The following is a 19,246-nucleotide window of genomic DNA, read 5'->3' as shown; positions in this document are numbered from 1 at the left end:
ACTTCTCCCCTCCCCCACCGGACGATTCCCACCGACGTCGCGAACAGCGGAGAGATTCGTTGTTAGACGACCAGACCATTGGCCCTCATTTAGATTTCTCATCTGAGGCGGGCTTCACCCAGCATGCCAAGAAGAAAAAGGGCAAGGGTGGAGGGGCACCACCGGCGCCAACCTTTGACTGGGGTAAAGAGATAAAGGAGAGTGGCGCTGGTGCTGGCGAAGGCGGCGGTGGTGATCAGAACAGCGGTGCGGGGAAAGCCGGCGGTGACGGTAACGATGATGATAAGGATAAGGACAAAGACAAGGATAAGAAGGAAAACGAAAACGAAAAGGAGGAGGACAAGGTCAAGAACGACGATGAAGATAAAGATAAGAAAAACGATGCAATTGACACCAAGTTAGACGACAACTGGGGTACAGTCGAGACTGGCGGGAAGAAGAAAAAGAAGGGCAAGAACCTGGTTGAAGAGAAGACCGAAACTCATGAGATACCGACCACATTCCAAGACATCAAGCTAGATGATACCGGCCCGTCACTAGATATCAATTTTGGCAGCGGCGTTCCTGAAACGAAGTCTGGCCTCCTTAGTACATGGGGGAGTAAATTAATAGGAGGTTGGGGCAGTGGATTCAAATCCCAAGAGTCGCAAGAGAAGAAGTCTCAAGTATCTCTCCTCGGTGACAAGCCTGCTAAGAAAGATGATGTTTTCGACTTCGGTTTCGGCTCGACGGCCAAAAAGGATACCAAGAAGTCGAGCATATGGGATCCTGAACCCGAGCCTGAGGACACGAAGCTCGAACCACCAGCGGATAATCAGAAAGCAGGGTCGGCAGCGCTCGATGATACGTGGGGTAGCCCATGGAATGCGACTGCTACTACTAAGAAGAAGGGCAAGAAGGCCGGTGCTGCCGCCGCAATAGTGCCCGTAGCAGAGACCGTCACTGCTCCAGAGACTGATCTGTTAGGTTCCTTATCTAAGACCGACAAGAAGAAAAAGAAGGGCGTCACTGAGGAGGTACAACTAGACGATGTTCCTCCACCAGCACCTGAACCCGAGCCTGAGCCTGCGAGAGATGATGTCTGGGGAGATTCTTGGGCGCCAGCAAGCACGAGCAAGAAGAGCAAAAAGAAGAAGGGCGTCGAAGAGGCGAAAAAGCCTGATCCAGAACCTGATCCTCCTAGTGCTAGTGCTGACGATGGCTGGAATTGGGGTGCGGTGGGGGACAAAAATAAGCAAAGTAAGATCGATGATGACCCGAAGCCAGAGCCGGAGCCAGAAAGTAAGAAAGAAGAACTTTCGTGGGGCGCTGTTACTACCTCGAAAAAACCTAAGAAAAAGGGCAAGACCGCTATTTTAGAGCCGGAACCAGTCGTTGCCCCAGTTGTAGAGGAGGTTGTGAAGGAACCAGACCCAATTCCTGACCCCGAGCCCGACAAAAAGGACGACGATTGGTCAAATTGGGGAACAGCAACAACTACAACCACGAAGAAGAAGAACAAGAAGGGCAAGGTTATTGAAGAGGTTAAAGAGCCAGATCCGATGCCTGAACCCGAGAAGAAAGATGATGATTGGGGCGTTTGGGACGCTGCCAAAAAGGGGAAGAAGGGCAAAGCTGAGGTAGTCAAGGAGCCCGAACCGGAACCTGAGCCCGAACCTGAGCCAGAGCCGGAGCCTGAACCCGTCGTGGTTCACGAGCCGGCGATTACAACTATGTCGGCGAAGGAAAAGAAAAAGAAAAAGAAGAAAGGTGCCGCCGAACCTGAACCCCCACCCCCAGAGCCCGAGCCTACTCCAGAGCCTGTACGAGTGCCTACGCCCGTACCGGAGCCGGAACCTGTCAGGGAAGAGAAAGCTACGGAAGACGATTTTTGGGCATCAGCTAGCGTTTCGAAGAAAAGCAAGAAGAAAAAGAAAGGCGTGGTTGAAGAGCCGAAACCTGAACCTATCCTCGAACCAGAAATAGTATCTGAGCCGGAAAAGAATGAAGAGCCTGCTGGGGATAATTGGGATAGTTGGGGAGGTACAACTAAGGATAAGAAAAAGAAGACTAGCATCCTCGACGAGATTTCTTTCAAGGGTTCAACACATGAACTGACTTCGGGGGCGCCTCCGGCTGAGATCGATGATGATCCATGGGGCTTGAGTGCCTCCAAGGAAAAGAAAAAGAAGAGCAAGGATACTACAACCATCGAGGATGCCTTTCGAGAAAAGGGGCCTCCAGCCCCGGAGCCACGTCGCCAACCTGCCCAAGAAGAGTCTACTTCGGCCTGGAGTTTCTGGGGTGCCATCAAAAAGAAGATACCGAAGGAAGAGCCGCAGCCGCCGCCTCCGGTTGAAGAGAGTGACAGTTGGCTGGGTTGGAGCAAGAAGGGCGTCAAGGCTTTAGTTGACACCGATAAAGAATCGGATCGCCATACACCACCGCCAGCAGCTCCAGAGGCCCCTAGTGCTACGGGCGACGACGATTTCTGGGGCAGTTTAAACGGTGACAGAAACAAGACTGGAAGTGCAAGTCTGGTACCGGATTCGATCGAAGAACCCAAGAACGACGATGCTTGGGCTTTCACGACTACTTCGAAGAAAGATAAAAAGAAGAAAGGAAGCAAAAACATCCCCATTGAGATCGAGGATGGCTCTCATCTGAAGGGGGTCAAGCCAGATTCGGTCGAGGAAAGTAAAGACGGTAAGGGTGACTTGGATGAATGGGGTTGGGGAAATCTGAGCAAAAATAAGAAGACGTCTCCACCTCCAGCACCCACGCCTCCTTCATTAGAGATGAGTTTATCAGGCCAAGAACTTGAGGAGAATGTTTGGGACGACGCGAGAGCTGAAAACGACGACAATGCTGACGAAGAAGCTGCAGCAGCATTGGCAGCCGAGATTGCTGCTGAAGAGGTAGAGCTCGCTGACCTCAAAGCCAAGGCTAGCAAGACCAAGACGAAGAAGAAGATGACGAGGGTAGAGAAAGACAGACTTGAGGAACTTACCAATAAGGCTGATCGTCGTGCCGAGGAAATAGCGCGGAAAGAAGCCGAGGAGAAAGCGGCGGCTGAAGCTTTGGAGGCTGAAGAGAAGGCTGCTGCGGAAGCTCGCGAGGCCGAGGAAAAGGCCGCTGCGGAAGAGCTCGAATTTGAAATTGCCGCCGAGGAGGCAGAACTCGAGGAGCTAACGTTCAAGCTCAACAGCAGGAAGAAGAAAAGGCTAAACCCGAAGGACCAAAAGAGATTCGATGAGCTCACCGAAAGAGCCGAGGCCCGCCGCGCCAAAGAAGAAGCTGCACAAAGCGATGATTCAGCTGCGCAGGAAGCTGAGGAAGAAGCAGCAGCTAATGAGGCAGGAGAGCAAGCAGCACGGGAAGCCGAAGAACAGGCAGCCGCCGCAGCTGCTGCGCGAGAAGCTGAAGAACAAGCAGCGCGAGAGGCCGAGGAAGAAGCCGCCCGACAAGCTGAAGAAGAGGCAGCCCGTGAAGCCGAAGAAAAAGCTAAACGCGAACGTGAGGAGGCTGAAGCAGCGGCTAAGAAGAAATCGAAGAAGAGCTCTAAGCTAGAGGACAAAAAGTCGAAGTCGAGCAAAGAAAAATCGTCTAAGAAGGAGAGGGAGAAGGAAAAAGAAAGAGAAAAGGAAAGGGAGAGAGAAGAGGCAGAAGCAGAAGAGAAGAAAGCCAAAACCAGCAAATACGACGACGACGACCTCGATCTTGATAATCTCGACTTGCCTCCTGAGCAAATAGACGAACTCCTTTCGGGTTTAGCGTCTCCTCCTAACCCGACGCCGCCTCCTGTTGTCAAATCTGAATCGTTCTCATTCTGGGGTGCCAAGTCTAAGAGCCCGTTACCCGAACAGGTAAGTAACACCAACATTCCGGAATCAACCGAGATTAAAATTAAATATGCTGAGTCACCACAGGTTGTCGAGGATGCGCCCGTCGAGGACGCGCCATCTTCCTACAAGGCTACCACCACTGACGACGATTGGCTGAAGCCAAAAAGGACCAAGGTTAAGAGCAGTAAGCTTGCTGACAGACTAAAGAAATTTGAGCCTGCGAAGGAAGAGGATGATGATGACCTGATTGATGCTTTGGGTGCGCCGCCGCCGTCGTCACGTTTTCCCGTCGCGCCGCGCGCAGTAGACGAGAGAAAATTTAGATCCTCCCAAGACCAAGACAGAGACCTACTTCCTGGCGCCTTCCCCAGTGAGGAAGACGAGAACGAAATCATCGACATCGTTGATATGGCGCCAGTAGAGAAGAAAAAGAAGAGTAGTAAGAAGAACAAGTCCAAGGCTGTGGAGATACCACCGCCACCACCCGCGGTCCACATTCCACCTCCGCCTCCCGAAGTACCCGCTCCTCCCCCAGCTGCCCCTGACGCACCCCCGACACCACCTCCGGAGGTCAAGCCCTCTAAGAAGGAACGCGCAAAGATAAATCGCGATGGTGGCGCATCGTGGGGAGCATGGGGCGCATCAACGACTCCGCGCAAAGAAGAGAAGCGATCTAAACCGAAGACCGAAGAGAAGAAGTCTAGGAAGGTGAAAGAGGAAAAGTCATCATCTTCTAAGGGCTCATCATCGGATAGGGACACTAGGACCGAAGAGCGCCGAGAAAAGAAGTCCGCGGCGACTCCTAAGCCGCGCATAAACAGCCTATTTCAAAGCACTCCCCCGATCTCGCGCTCTATGTCTACCCGCGAGAAGCGTCATACTACAAGCAAGTCTAGTTCGCGGCGTCATTCCGTCGAAATGTCGGGTGGCTTGGTGTCGCCGCCGCCCGAAGAAATGCCTTCAATGTCGTCCAAGGCTGCAAGGGTTCTCGGCGTCGACAAGAGCCAGAAGAGTCGTAGTCGCAAGATGTCTGCGGCGCGCGCTATGGAAGAGGATGATATTGTCATGGTCGGTCCTCCCGATGTACCTTCGAGTCCAGAGAAACCGACTCGAAGGCGATCTAAGGTAAATGCGCACCCACACCCGAATTGCGATGTCGCTAATCTAGAACAGCCCAAGGCCGAAGATGACATCGTAATGGTCGATACATCAATTCCCGACGCGACCCCTCTCAGACGATCGAACTCTAGCGCTAAGAAAGGCATTGCTGGCCTTTTTGGAGGACTCATGTCTTCGACTCCACGGACCGAACCACGACCCGAATCTCGACCCGAGCCTCGTCGTCGCAATACATATTATACCACGGATGATGATTTTAGGCCTGACAAAAGAGCTAGGCGATCTTCGCGGGATTATCGCGATATTGATACCGATGCGATAGATGAGGAAAGAGAGGCCCGTCGCGCCGCTCGCCGTGCCAGAAAAGCAGAGGAAAGGGCCGCCGAAGAGGCTCGCCTTGCTAAAGAGGAAGAGAGGCGCGAAAGACGTAGGAGACACGAAGAGGAAGCCGAAGCACGCAGACAAGCCGATCGCGAGATCCGAAGAGCCGAACGAAGAGCTGCTCGAGAACGCGAAGCTGAACGCCTTGCCGCCGAAGCTAAGGAAGCCGAGAGAGCTGAACGTCGTCGAATTCGCAAACTCGAAAAGGAAGCTGCTGCCGCCGAAGAGGCAGAAGCCGAAGCAAGACGCGCAGCCCGAGCCGAACGACGGCGATCTCGGTACGTAGACGCTTCCGAGGATGAAGAAGAGCGCAGACGGAGAAGACACGAGGCTAGACGCGCAGAGGAAAAGGCCAGTCGAAGACGCTCGATGCCGGTTAACGACTACGTATACCCTCCAGAAAGAACCTCGCGATATGCCGTCGGTGATCATAAGCGAAGTAAAACCATGGCCTGGCCTCATTCGGGTACTGATTCCTGGGTGAAGGAACACTCAGATGCCGGCCCACCTCCTGAAGATGGCCCTAGCGCCCTCGTACCTCAAGAGGATGAGGATGATGAGGAAGCCCGCCGTGCTGCACGCCGGGCGGCTCGTCGTCGCGCTAAATATGGTGACATGGAGGCCGACTTGGAGGATGACAGGCGACGCCGTCGCCGTCGCGAAGAGCGAGACCGCCGAGATCGACGTGTTCCTGGTGGTTCAGACGGAAGCGGTGGTGCAGCCGCTGCCCCTCCTAGCGCTGCTGATAGAGGTCCACGCGAGTCTTTCTTTACTGACTCGACACCTCGAAGCAGTTGGTGGAAGAAGCTCACCGGCGCTGGTGCTTAAAGAATTAGAACTTTGGTCAGTTTGTGAGGCCTACTAATTGGCCGTGGAAGTAATTTGTTGGCTATGTTCGAAGCATTGCCCTGGATTGTACCTCAGTTTGGATTGGTTTGCATGCTTTTTTCTATACCCTCGGAACTACTGGTTTCTCAGCAGCATTTTTGGTCAGCATTGGTCGTCGCTCTTGTACGTGTCTAAAGAGGTCACGAGCTTTGATGCTCTCTGTATTGTACGGCATTATGTACGGTGTTTTGGGTGAACACTTTTTGACCTTTTTCAATTTCGGCGTGTACGAGTGACGTGGCAAGGCTGAGCGGGCACGTTGAAAGAAAGAAAAATTGGAGGGGAAAGCTCTCACTCAGAAAGCATGCAAGCAATCAGGACTGGATATTGGGATTGGATGAAGCTGGTTCCCATCCATTTCCACCTTAGACGAACACCCGACTCTACCCGATTGGATGAACGGATTTATATGTGGGATATTAGCATCATGTATGGTGGGAGCGATATATGTTAGAGGTGTTGATTCTTTTTAGATTGGGAATATGAGTGAGTGAGCGAATGAACAAACGAGATATTAAATCGATATACCCCCCTCAGCTACTACAACCTTAAACTTAACATTTAACGGATGGAGGAGTCTGCAAAGCACCACTCGTTATAATACCAAAAACAATTATTGGACCAATGAACTGCCTTGAAAATTGCCTTGTGTTTGTGTTGTATGTCTGTATGATAGTAGAGGCCTTACCTGTTTATTCCCGGATGTATGCAGGTGTTGGCCCGTCAGGTATGTAGCCGCTTCCTTTCCTATCTACAATCGGGGCGAGCTGTGTTTGCATGCGATATCCCCTCTACTCTGAGCATCCTGAACGGACCTCTTTCTAGAATTGTAAGGAATATTCTGAGGTGGATGAAATACTTCAGCCGACTGAGTTAGCTCATAAGGAGTAGGAATAGATAGAATAAGCACAGATATAGCTCAGAAGTATAATATAGAGATGAGACATAATCTATTGCTCCAACTGGCCTCGTGTTTGCATTATAGTTCAACCCAAGCGGGTACGTTAGGAAACCGCTACGTACGGCAGCTAAAGTCTCAGACAAGCGGTTTGGTACCTTCCCTACACTCTGCTGTAGTTCGCCCTCCGCAGCTTCCATCCCACATCCTCAATGGAAAGAGCAACAGGGAAAGAATAAAAACAGAAAAGACCTTATGATAATTAATTAGCATGAGATTAGGAAATCCGGGGATGTAAAACCTGAGAAAGGCACCTATGGAGCAGTAGTTCAGCTCATTCCCCTCCCATGATTTGCCTCACTGGCAGCTTGGTTAGGGAAAGACCCGGGTGCGAATCCCGGTGGGTGCAAAATTGTTTTTTTCTTCGAATTGACTTTTTATGTATCCAACGGCTGTTTTATGCTTATGTTAAGGTTATAATAATGACATTGCTTTAATATTCTATTTTTTTTTTCGACTCTTTTCGAGGTTTGATGGTCTCAATATATGACCTACTTCCACCACACTCAAAATTCTAGACTTCACTCCCCTCCACAACACCCACGATCTTCTTAACTCATTTCCTTAACTTCCTTCCTACAAGGAGTTCCTTTTTATCCTAGGAGCGTTTTACCCAAGCCCTAAGCTTAACATCTATCACGAACACTTCTCACAACGAATCACCAACGAACCCCCAAATTCAAGATCAACGCAATCGAATCGACAAGCCCGAATCACCTGTCCTATCTTTATTACTAGGTATGTTCATTCACTCATCTACCACTTAAACAACTACTAACACTCAAGGCAGTTGAAACTTATGCTATTCAGCGTATCAGATAATACATACATACGCGGGTACGTCAGTACGAACGACGATGCTAGCCAGCAGCCGTACTCAATCAATAATCCATTCCTCCATTCATTCATGCTTAGGCGGTTTAGGTAGTAATAGGTAATAATAGGTAAGTAATGATATGACATGACATGACTAACGTCCATACGCATTACCGTCGTTGCGTTGCTTCTTACAACAAACATCGCCATCCCCATCCTTGACGATTAACCATGCAACGACAAAATCCTTTCAACAAAAGAGGGAATCACTATCAATCAACCAATCAGTTAATCCTCCCGACTCATTGTGTGCGTATGTGCCCAATATTTCTAATTTCCCTCCTCCCTCGAATAGGACAAAAAAACGTCACCTCGCAGCACTATACCTGCGGTTGTGAGTTATGAGTATCGGCACCGGAAAAAAAACAAAGGCAACACAAATAACAATAAGCCATAGCCAGCTAATTATGTCCTTGTAATCAATAAACAGACAACAGACAACAACCCTATGCCATGCCCTGTACCGATACTAATAATAGTGATGGATGATATGATGAGAAGTATGTAGGTTTATGTCCAGAAAAAAACCACCACGCTTTTCTTTTTTCGGATATTTCAAAATCAAAAACGCAGAACACGGGATAGTTAGGTATTCATGAGTGCTCTCAGCATACTTGACCCCGTTTGAGCCCTCGGCTGTTCGCATGACGCCGTTGCTCATATTTCAGTTGCACCACCCCCGCCTATGACTTTAAAAAGCAGAACCAAATCACCTTGCCCTCGCCAGCAGTCGTGTTATTTTCGTCGTAGCACATTACAAGAGACGTATATTGTATATAGGAGGGATACTATGTCCCAATTTGGATGCGTGAAGAATGCAAGATGATACGCCGAGATGTGTGGAATGCCGAACCGAATTCGTATACTATATGGGAGGCAAAAGACGTGACCAATTAGAAGTCGTCATCAGACAAATCGTTGTCTTCACTGTCGGTAACAAGTTCTCCGTATTTCGCTTTATACCTCTCGAGTTCGGCTAACTGCACGGCTAGGTTATCGAGGACGACGGCCATTGGAGTTCGGAGATCATCTAGAGTGGTGATTGGGCCGCTGCCCATCGCAATATGCCGCATAGTGAGGGTCGATACGCATGTCTAGTAAGGTTAGTATTTATAACTAATGACTGCCCAGGAATTGAAAACTTGCCTCTATACGGCTCACTTGGTGTTCCATGAAGTTAAATAGGAACCGCTCCGTAACCTCGCCACCTCGTTGCTTCATACGCTCCAATAGCTCGGTCTCAGGCGGTTGCAGACCCCTACCGGAAAGCTCTTCCAAAGAGCTGCAAAGCATCTCAAGGCGAAGACTGACTTTCCATAGAGACCAGATATGCTCCGGATCAAATCCGATGTCACTTCCTGCTTGGAGTGTAGCGGGCTTCTCGGCAACCTCGGCCACCGTAGCGCTGCTATGGTGGTCTATGCGACCTGCGAGAGAGTGTGGGTAGAGGGAGTAAATATACTCCGGGTTTTCAAGACCTTTCAATTTCCGCTCACCCATCTCCTTGACCTCGAATCCTTGCGAACTCAGCGACTTCATCTCTCGTATGATTGCCGTTACCATATCATCATCGAAGGTATCCGCGGAACCAGTAGACCCGTTTCGATCGTTTTCTGAATATGTCTCTAGGCAGCGGCGAATCTCCGAAATGAAATCCGCCGACACGGTGATCTGACCCCCGTCTGCTACAGAGGATATACGAGATGCCTTATTTACCATAGGGCCAAAATAATCCATACGGCGCGTGACGGGATCAATCTCGGCCACTGGCTCACCGTAATGAATACCCATTCTGACTGACAAGCCCCTAAAAATGAGTTGGCCGTCCTTGTCATATGTTTCCTGACACGAAACCGAGTTAAGAATTTCGGCAGGCCAGTCCACACCAAGTAATGATGTCTGGACGGCGAAGCACCACAGCAACGCCGAGGTGGCAGTAGGGAAAGAGACCATGAAAGCATCTCCTTCAGTCTTGACTTCGTATCCACCGATCCTGCGAAGCTGCCGGCGCATAACTTCATTGTGGAGTTTGATCGCGGATCTCATAGCCGAGGGGTACATTTCCCACAGGTTAGTCGAGTTCTTGATATCTGTGAAAACGATGGAAGGCTTGTCAATAGGAGCGGGAACTTCAGCTTCAAGTCGGTGTAATGTGGAATCTTGGACCTCGCCTTTGGCTTTCCTGCCTCGCTTCGGTTGGTACTGGAATTCGTCTGGGACACCAGAGGGATACAACGACATGCTCTGTCCTCTGTGTAACCGAGCGGACCGTTCCTGGCGCCGTTTCAGATCAGCAACACTGATCATCATGATCATGATTTTCCCTGTTGATCCATAGGCGATGGCAAGATCTCGTAACTTGTGCGAAGCGCGCATGAGATCGCCTCGCTCCGATCGAGTGACATCCACTATTAAACCCGGCGTGAGATATTGCCATAACTCTTTCGTTGCTATCAGTATTGTCTCGTCCTGCGGTGTGATAGACATTTGGGTAATATGGGGAGCTGCTTGTACGGCTGGCATCAAGTCAACGTAGCCGAAGGCACGAGAAACTTCAAGCAAGTCGTTTAGTTTTCCTTGCCGTGACACCCAACCTCCGGCATCGCGTATTCGCTGTCGCTCACTTGGCTCAGCAGGGTCATGTTTCCGAGTCAGGATCTTATGTGTGCCGTCTGATTGGATAAGCATAGCTTGTGCGTCACCAACATTGGCAATATATAACTCTTGGCCCTGAAGGTACGCGACCGTTGCAACACCGCCGGAATTGAGATCTTCCTTGCTAAGAACGACGGGCGCTGATGAGCCACGATGCGACATCAATGGCCTCTTTTCGGTATGTTCGATAGCTACAGTGACAAGGTCCTTATTGAGAGCCAGAAACGCGCGTCTTAGTGCATCATTAGGGGTCTCTTGTAGGTGAGGCTTCAAAGCCTTCAACTCCATCGTAAAGATGTGACCGAAGTTCTCGTGTAAATACTTGGCGATCTTAGAGCCACCGCTAGATAGCGCTTGGCCGTCAAACAAACCTAAAAGCGTTTCTGTATCTGAAGAGTTGAATCTTGGAACGACCAGATCAATTGTTGACAAATGCTCATTCCTGCCTAGGGTATCAGCCATGCCATACGGGAGTTGGCCAGCTAATGAACCGGAAGTTCTGACACGGCGATCCTCGCTTTGGTCCGGTATACTAGGCTGAGTAAGAGTTACATCCATCAACCCAAGAACACGGAGATTTAGCAATCGACTGAAATCAGTGTACTGCTCGCGACTCTGGGACCCAAGCCCAAGATTGGTATGTTTGATTTCCAAACGTTTGTTTCCTGACAAATTAAGGAATCGCAAATTTGGATTTAGATTCCAATTCCAATCGTAAGGTACGTTTGAAATATTATATTTGAGGGAATTGTTTCCACAATCCAGTATAGCCAATTTCTTGGCACGAGAGATATCTGCTGGGAGATTTGTGAATTTGTTGTTGTTGATATGAAGCACCTGGATTAAACTATACTCCTCCAGGTCGTCAACCGGCAGACTAGTAAGGTCATTGCCCGATAGGTAGAGTTCCACAAGCTGAGGCCAATTCTTAATGCAGCGCTGTGGCATATCGCTGAGATCATTGTAGGATAAATTTAGGACACGTAATTCAGCTAGAAGTGTGATTTGATCAAACACGTCGTCGTCAAGCTGATTGTCAGCAAGATATAGGTATCTCAGCGAGCCGGCAAACGTGTTAGTCAACCGATTGGAAAGTCCGGAATCTTTCCTCGATGATGCAGAAGGGGTCATAATTCCGGGCGTAGATCCATTGACACTACTAGCTGTAGTGCTTCGTGAGACAACCGATGTTTTTCGCCCGCCCTTTCCGTAGACCGAAACGACAGAGCTCTTCCGATCCGCGCCGTTCGGAACAGGGGAGGGCCCAACGCTAAGTAATGTGCTTGATGCTTGGCTAGGCCGTCGGAATCCGTCAGGTGTAAGATCTTCGGAGCTGGATGTTTGGGATAGCGGTCCACTTGGAGCTTTGTTAATAGGGGCCGGAGATCCCGAGGACTCGCCAGGCATTTGTGGCGGACGGGATGCAGGTTTGGGGAAATTCTCCAGAACATTCGACGAGGCGTTCAGCGTCTCCAACTTGTTCGCCCACCATAGGTCCATGGGCAACTTCCTAATGTTGTTCCCTCTAACATCCAGTAGTTTCAATTCATTCAAGCATCCGATTTCCGAAGGCAGTTCACCCACAGAGTTATGAGCTATGCTGAAATGCTCCAGTCTTCTCAGGTTGCCGATCGTATTGGGAAGAGAAACGAAGTAATTTCGGTCCAAGACAAGTCTTTCCAAATTGACCATGTTGTTGAATGAACCGTCTATGCTGGCAAGTTGAGCGTTTGACAAGTTTAGCATCTTTAGAGTCGGCATAGGGCTTGTGATTTCGAACTTGGTGATAGGATTAGAATTTAGTTTGAGAAGGCGAACTCGTTCAAAGCTGCCAACAAATTGAGATATCATATTGTGGTCCGCGGACAATATTTCCAGCTTAGGAAGCTCGGAGACAACATCGATCGCAGTGAGCGTATTGTATTTTATATCCAATTCGCGAAGGCTTGTCAATTCGCACAAGGCGTCTGGCAACGATCCCGCGAGTCGATTATTAGTCATGACAAATTTTTCGAGGTTTCGAAGCTTGCCAAAATCATCGGGGAGGGAGGCGATAGAATTAAAACTAATGTCGATGTCAATTAGACTCTCCAGATCACCTAAGAAGGCCGGGAATTTATCTAAGAAATTCGAGGATAGATTCAAGGAGCGAAGAGCCCTAAAAGCGCCGAAGTCTTGAGGAAGGCGGTTCAGGCGATTGTTTGCTAAGCTTAACTTCAATAAACCCGTCAGGTTGCTAAGCTCGGCATGTTCCAACTCTTCTAATCGGTTGTTCGACACGTCAAGGTACGTAAGCCGACATGCCTTCCCGATGCTGATGGGTAATTTCCGAGCTTCGTTGTTGGAATATTTGATATCGCGCAACTGCGGACACGACGTGACAAAGTCTCGCGGGAGGTCGAGAGAAAGATTTCTTGAAAGATTTAACGATATGATGTCGTTGGTCTTGGAGTAGAGCGTTATAGGGATCGTAATCAAATTCCGTCCAGAGAGATCAACATGATTAAACTTCGTAGCCCTACCAAGTCCAAGGTCCTGAGGAGTCATTGTAAAATGGTTGTCCCTGGCCGACAAAAATAAGAAACGGCATAGGTAACCGTTATCCTCGCGGCCAATATCCTCTAGACGATCTTTCTCTTCATATCCCACTTGTTGGAGAAGTCGCTTTTGAATCAGAAGAGGCTTCTCCGGAGCCGCTAAGACCCGAGACAAGTCATGCTTCCTCAATACTATATGGTAATTATGACCCTCGGTAACACGAGTCTTCTTAATGACTTGCATCATAACATCGTGCACAGTCGAGTTCAAGGGCATTTGCACGGTAGCAAAAGTGCCATCGGCACGGAACACTCTGATGCAGTGAGGACTCAATTTTTCTTCCGGTCGAGGTGGCGTTCCAACATCGTCGACTTCGGGGACGTGAGCTTCCCGCTCCTCTGCAGTGCGACGGACAGCCCAGCTGTCCGGCGCATTCCATACTCCATTTCCTCCTTTGGCTTGTTGGACAGCTGGTTCAAGGAATTCCATGTCAGCTAGCAAGTCCGACGGCTCCATAGGCGTCAACGGTGGAGGTTGAGCTAGGATCCCCTCCATATCGCTAAGGTTCGTATCGAGGTGAAATACCATGCCCTTATCATTCCTCTCGGTCGGACCTATGTGTTCGTCGAAGTCATCGTGGAACTTATGCGGACGGCCCTTCTTAGAGAAGGGAAATTTATTATTGAAAGTCGCTTGTCGAGGATTACCTGGGCGAGATGGAGGCGGGGCGGGTTCGGAAGGAGTAGGTAGAGGTTTGTCGTAAGGCGACTGCATCCCCTTCAACAAATCCTGCCTCGACGACGAAGTTGCTAGAGAGCGAGTAGAACTAGGCAGGCCTCTTAAACGAGAGGACTGCGCGTCGTCCTTGTGGTGCTTGTGTCGTCGTAGGCGATCGAGAAAGTTTCGTTTATTGGGACCACCAGGCGATGTTTGGCCATCGATAGACGCGAGTCTACTGCCATTGCTATTGCTGCTTGGTGTGGGGCTCTGAGCTCGCGATCGCGCCGCAGAAATTGCGGTCCCCGTTCTGTCTTTCATGTTATGAACACTCAAGGCTGAGTCCTCACGACTGACTACCGGCCGTAACGAATTAGGATCATCGCTGCTCTTATGGTGGCGGTGGTGGCCGTGCATATGGACGATGGAGTGTTGAGAGCGAGAGGACGACGAAGTTTTCGGCGGTATCTGGCTGGGGTTTTCCTGCGTATAACGCTCTCTGTCCGGTCCGGCAAGCGCGTCGCGAACTGGAGCCTCGCCGTATTTAGCGATATCGTTGACTTCCTGATATAAAAATGGGACTACGTCGCTTGATGGTACTGGTGTTCGTGGTCGGGAGGAGGATGGCGATGGCTCTCTAGTATGGTCAGTAGCATTGGAATCATTTCGGCCTCGACGCGGTCTGTTGAAGGAGTAAGACCGTTGTTCCTTCACCTGGCCTTGGGTAAGCGGAGGTTGTGGTAGGCTGATGTCGGATGAATCGCGACCAGGGAAATCCTCCCCGAAGAACCCCTGTAGCTTCTTAAATCCGCCCCTGCTACCACTGTTCTTAGAACCTTGGCTACTAGCCGTCGTCACGCTGGCTGCCGATGGCCGTCTGTCATCGGTGAAATATGCCCCATCGGGTGAATCGGTGCTCGACGCTGCTTGAGGCCGTGAAGGGGCCATTCGAAGAGCAGGTGATAATTGTGAGGTGGTTGAGACGTTATCGCTCGAATCGTTGTAAAAACTCGTTCCAAATCCGGTCGGGGAGGCAGCTGCGCCGCTGTTAACAGACATCCATGGAGGCATATTTTGCTGGGAATTCGGACTAGTCATCGGAGGATCTCGTTGGATTTGTGGGATGCGACCACCAGATGGATCAAGTACGGCAAGGTCGCGGCGATAGTTGGTCAAATCACTCATACGACGGGTATCGAGGAGGGAGCTACTGGACGCGGTCGAAGATGGTGACAAAGCAATGCGATGACCGGACGCCGTTGGTGAGACTGGGGCGTCTTCTTTAAACTGTCTATATGAGACGAAACGGACACTTTGTTAGCTCAAGGGGACTTTGTTGAGGATTTGCGGACCAAATATTTGTTTAAGGATGGAGAGGAAGCGTCATGTATATTGTATTCTCGTTACTCGACTTGTTTCTAGCTAAGAAATACTAGATGGGCTTCGGGCGAAAACGTAACGGGGCCGAGAGCTCCTCGCACGATTCATTGACTCGACATGCCCATCGAAAAAAAGACATGACACGGACGTACCTGAATTTGCCATGGTCGCTCGTCTTTATAGGTCTTGGGGTAGCTTTAGTCGAGGCTGAGGAGACAGAAACTGAACGACTAGGAGCAGAAGGCTTCACGGTAATGTTGGAGTGTCCGCTGCTGGAACTCGCGAAGGAGGTGATGCGGCCGTCATCCCGCGTCATGGTCGCTCTCTCGCCGGTCCACGCAGCTTAGGTCAATAAGGGAGCGCCATCAAAGAAGAGAAATGGAGAAGAACATCGCCCCCTAGAGAGATACAGGCTCGGTGTGTATCGTTGAAACGACGATGTAGGTACAATATGTAGGACTGTCGGTCGGTCGGTATGTAAGTAATATATGTATATGTATGTATCAATGTGGAAGACTTGCGCGTGGAGAAACGGCAACGTCCTTAGATATGCCAGAAAAGGTTGGCAACTATACAAAAAGGTATAAGGTATAAGAAGATAGTAAGGTAGAGGAATAATCAAGTAGGTGAATTAAGAGCGATCAATCTACTAGAGATGAAGAATATAGTAACAATAATAGCAGCCCGCGCGCTAGGATTGAGGGCTGAAAATGGTGGTGGTGGAAGGTTTGGGGATTTGGCCGATGCACCACAGACTCAACTCAACTCAATTTAGAAGCCAAAGCAGGGCGGAAAGTGCAGGTTGGTTAGGTGGATAGGTACCTATTGTTAGGTAGCCCGTAACTGCTCGCTACTGTCCCCCCGCTACTGCTGCGGGTTTAGTGTCAGATTTGACGCTGGTAAAGTGGATGCGGCGGGTGGTACGTGCAAAAATGGCTGCAACCTTCGTCCAGTCAGCCAGTACAGCGATTTAAGGAACCTTTGATCCTAGCAGTCTGCCCTGCCTTGCCTAAGGTTACCAACTTATCACACACATTAATAAAATGTGTCAATAGTCCTTCCTTTCGCAAGGGTTTCCAATCTAATAGTATTGAATATTATTGATATTACAACTATTTCAAGTCATTTGATCGCTCCCGAAAAGCTTTAGTTATTATTCATGTACAACTTCTAATACTGAATGTGATGCAACTTGTGTAGGTAGGTATTTGAAGTGTCGTCACCGTTTCAAGTTTGAAGGTATGTACCTCGCGCGACAACTCTTAGCAGTTTGACCGATTACTAGGACCTAAGCTACGCTTCAGAAGAACCAAAAAAAAAAGCGTTATATTTTACAACATTGAAACGGCTCTCCAAGATCGCATATCGATCGAACCTGTCATACCCTTAAAATTTGTAAATATGTCGAACGTTATTTGTTGATATCCGATCGCGTCATCTACGTACTGTAGTAAGACTAACTGTCGACATTTCAATGCCACTTAGGGGTACCGAGTCTCACTACACGAGTGTGCACTATATACTATATATGTATGATACGTGTCGGCTTCCGAGGAGGCTCTCGGATTTCCTGCCCGATTAAAAAAAGAAATGCATTCAGCTTTGTGGTTAGAGTCAGATTGAATGCTACACACAATGCCGTGTTTCCATGAATATCCATGAATTAGATTGCGATGGTTCATTTATGACTCGAATGTACAGCCCGCGACTCGAGAGAATAAAGACATATGTGCAGATGTCGCTTACATTATATTATATTCTATTGTAGGTACGCAAGTATATACAAAACTGACAGATCCTTTTTGCTGAATATAACAAGTACTGAGGAACCTTGGAAGTATTATGAAAATGATATGTAGCCCTGAATGTCGCTACTGCAACATGAATTTTAGTGTCCTGTGCCCAGGGCGTCGGTGAAAGCCAAAATTGCGGGCTTAAATTGGCTTTGACCACCGCACGGTCTCTGCGCCACCCACTACATATGTACCGCCCACAAAACCGGGTTTGTTAGCTCCACAGATGTAGATACCCCAGACAGTCTTAGCGTCCCTCCCGTAATCCTTGTCGTGAAATAGTTTCAACCTTAAGCTTCTTGATCTAATTGGACCACCAACTGCATCTTTAGTCTTCCGTCTCTTAAGTACATCGTAGGTATTATTCCGATACATTTATACGTGGCTTCTATAGGTCGCCGACCATATGTTTTTCAATACCTAACCCGAAAACAGAGTATTTAGTCGACAGTAAGATCGTAATTCAATAACATTAAATTGTATTACTTAATTCTCACCCGCATTACCATGCCATCGATGGGCTTCGGAGTTACTTGCCGTGTCTATCAATTATATTAGCCAAGCAATAAGAAAACCTTTAACCCATCTCCGAGAGATCTTAACTTACCGGATACATTTCCGAAGCCACCTTAAAACGCCTTTTATCGTCCAAAATTGGCTTACCATTATCGTCAAGGCTTAACTCACCAATCCCAACCTTAAGTAAACAAGTAAACAAGTAACCATTAATATCTATATTTCACAACTATTAGGAAGATATTACTCACCTTGACAAAATCATACCGGCGCGCAACAAGTGCCACCACAATACGCGCCTCAATCCAAACCAACTCCTGGCCTATACAATTCCGCGGGCCCTTCTCAAAGGGTCGCCAAGCCGACGTAGGGATCTGGTCTACTGCTTCAGGAAGCCAGCGCTCAGGTACAAAATCATTTGCGGTCTCTCCGAACACCTCCGGGTCCCGCTGGATCATGATAGCGCAGTTATAGACGTCTACTCCGTCTAAGGTGTACCCTCCTTGTGGTGTATGTACCGTAATGCCTGTTCCGGGTTGCACTGAGCGGGCTGTGCCGGCGGGTGGCTATAATCGAAGAGTTTCTTTAATTACGGCTGTTGTATAAGGCATACGTTGTAAAATGTCTCTACCTTCGTCTGAGAGTAGTTTCTCACGCACTCCGGAAGGGTCTGAGTCTAGTATTAATCAGCGAACTTCTCTCTAATTACTAGGTCGGGAATACGCACCCGGACCGAAAAAACCATCTAACTCAGCCCGTAAAGCTTGCAGAGCATGCGGCGTCCGCGATAACTCATAAAATAGCCATGAGAGTAAGATACTAGTTGTGTCATGTCCCGCAAACAAGAAAGTGCTAAGCTGATCACAAGCTTCGCTAATTGCTTTTGCAGTTAACGTATTAACATCATCCTGTAAACTCAGCGATAAGATGCTCCGAGATTTAGTAGTTTCGGCCCGCCGGTTAGCAAATGTGTCACGGACAATACCTTTCAACGTGGCTCTCACACGTTTTGCGAGCTTCTGACGTTTCCATTCCACACGTGGCGTGAGGAACCACGGAAGGTCCATTTGCTCACTTGTGTACGTTTCGAATAAGTCGCGGTAGGTCTGCATAAACTCTCCTGCCCGATCTTCATTCTGAGCGCCGAAGTCGATATCCATGACCACGCCGCTGATGATATCAAAGACCAAATTCCCTGTAAGATTGCTGAAAGAGAATGATTGTCTATTGTGTGCAAATTTGTCCAGATGATCAAGGAATATGAAAGACTTTTCTATAATACAGGGGAGAAATGACAATAGGTGCTGAGGTGCAAATCCAGGGTTGAAACGTTTGCGAAGTCGCTTCCAATCTTCGCCCTATGAGTGCGAGACTGCAGTTAGCAATAGTGAAAGGGGGTGGGGGTTAGTTTACATACATGTGCAGCTAATATTGAGGTTGGTCCTGTCACATGGACCATGTGGCCATAAACTGAGGGCATTTTGGGGGGGGGGGGGGGGGGGGGGGGGGGTGGGGGGGGGGGGGGTGGGGGTGTTGGGGGGGGGGGGGGGGGATTGGGTGGAGATCCGATGACCCGTGGTGGGCCAGAGGGGCCGGGGGGC

At 49.2% G+C, this 19,246-nt stretch overlaps 4 protein-coding genes and 1 non-coding gene across 5 annotated transcripts; 2 read left to right on the top strand and 3 right to left on the bottom strand.

The window, feature by feature from the left end:
* The first annotated feature begins 1,450 nt into the window (after window positions 1-1,450).
* On the top strand, window positions 1,451-6,535 carry F4822DRAFT_78976 (uncharacterized protein). Its single transcript, XM_051463984.1, has one exon. The coding sequence runs from the start codon at window positions 1,542-1,544 to the stop codon at window positions 6,150-6,152; it is 4,611 nt and encodes a 1,536-aa protein (XP_051309252.1). The 5' UTR covers window positions 1,451-1,541; the 3' UTR covers window positions 6,153-6,535.
* An 885-nt stretch (window positions 6,536-7,420) lies between these two features.
* F4822DRAFT_t121 lies at window positions 7,421-7,519 on the top strand. The gene has a single exon. It is a non-coding gene; the product is annotated as a tRNA-Gly (tRNA).
* A 329-nt stretch (window positions 7,520-7,848) lies between these two features.
* Window positions 7,849-8,358, bottom strand: F4822DRAFT_78951 (uncharacterized protein). Its single transcript, XM_051463982.1, has one exon. It carries the CDS (start codon window positions 8,200-8,202, stop codon window positions 7,945-7,947), a length of 258 nt encoding a protein of 85 aa, XP_051309251.1. The 5' UTR covers window positions 8,203-8,358; the 3' UTR covers window positions 7,849-7,944.
* A 297-nt stretch (window positions 8,359-8,655) lies between these two features.
* F4822DRAFT_78954 (PP2C-domain-containing protein) lies at window positions 8,656-15,970 on the bottom strand. The gene is made up of 3 exons (XM_051463983.1): window positions 15,489-15,970; window positions 9,193-15,247; window positions 8,656-9,140 (listed from the first exon to the last, which is right to left on the bottom strand). Exons 1-3 carry the CDS (start codon window positions 15,650-15,652, stop codon window positions 8,940-8,942), a joined length of 6,420 nt encoding a protein of 2,139 aa, XP_051309250.1. The 5' UTR covers window positions 15,653-15,970; the 3' UTR covers window positions 8,656-8,939.
* A 1,645-nt stretch (window positions 15,971-17,615) lies between these two features.
* On the bottom strand, window positions 17,616-19,125 carry F4822DRAFT_434592 (cytochrome P450; the record flags this gene model as incomplete). Its single annotated transcript, XM_051462028.1, has 6 exons — window positions 17,616-17,671; window positions 17,793-17,826; window positions 17,897-18,195; window positions 18,259-18,321; window positions 18,373-19,003; window positions 19,063-19,125. The coding sequence occupies 6 exons, from the start codon at window positions 19,123-19,125 to the stop codon at window positions 17,616-17,618; spliced, it is 1,146 nt and encodes a 381-aa protein (XP_051309249.1).
* Window positions 19,126-19,246: the final 121 nt, after the last annotated feature.

The sequence above is a fragment of the Hypoxylon trugodes genome (genome assembly GCF_022578975.1).
Source record: "Hypoxylon trugodes strain CBS 135444 unplaced genomic scaffold F4822scaffold_11, whole genome shotgun sequence".
Classification (NCBI taxonomy): domain Eukaryota; kingdom Fungi; phylum Ascomycota; class Sordariomycetes; order Xylariales; family Hypoxylaceae; genus Hypoxylon; species Hypoxylon trugodes.
This window is presented reverse-complemented; position numbering and strand designations above follow the sequence as displayed.

Excerpts from the sequence above, each read along its gene's own strand:
- F4822DRAFT_78976 (XM_051463984.1), top strand. The coding sequence starts at position 1,542 with ATGCCTGAACCCGAGAAGAAAGATGATGATTGGGGCGTTTGGGACGCT.
- F4822DRAFT_78951 (XM_051463982.1), bottom strand. The coding sequence starts at position 8,202 with ATGGGGATGGCGATGTTTGTTGTAAGAAGCAACGCAACGACGGTAATG.
- F4822DRAFT_78954 (XM_051463983.1), bottom strand. The coding sequence starts at position 15,652 with ATGACGCGGGATGACGGCCGCATCACCTCCTTCGCGAGTTCCAGCAGC. Across the intron at positions 15,248-15,488 it reads AGCGACCATGGCAAATTCAG|ACAGTTTAAAGAAGACGCCC; the intron begins GTACGTCCGTGT and ends CGTCTCATATAG. Across the intron at positions 9,141-9,192 it reads ACCAAGTGAGCCGTATAGAG|ACATGCGTATCGACCCTCAC; the intron begins GCAAGTTTTCAA and ends TAACCTTACTAG.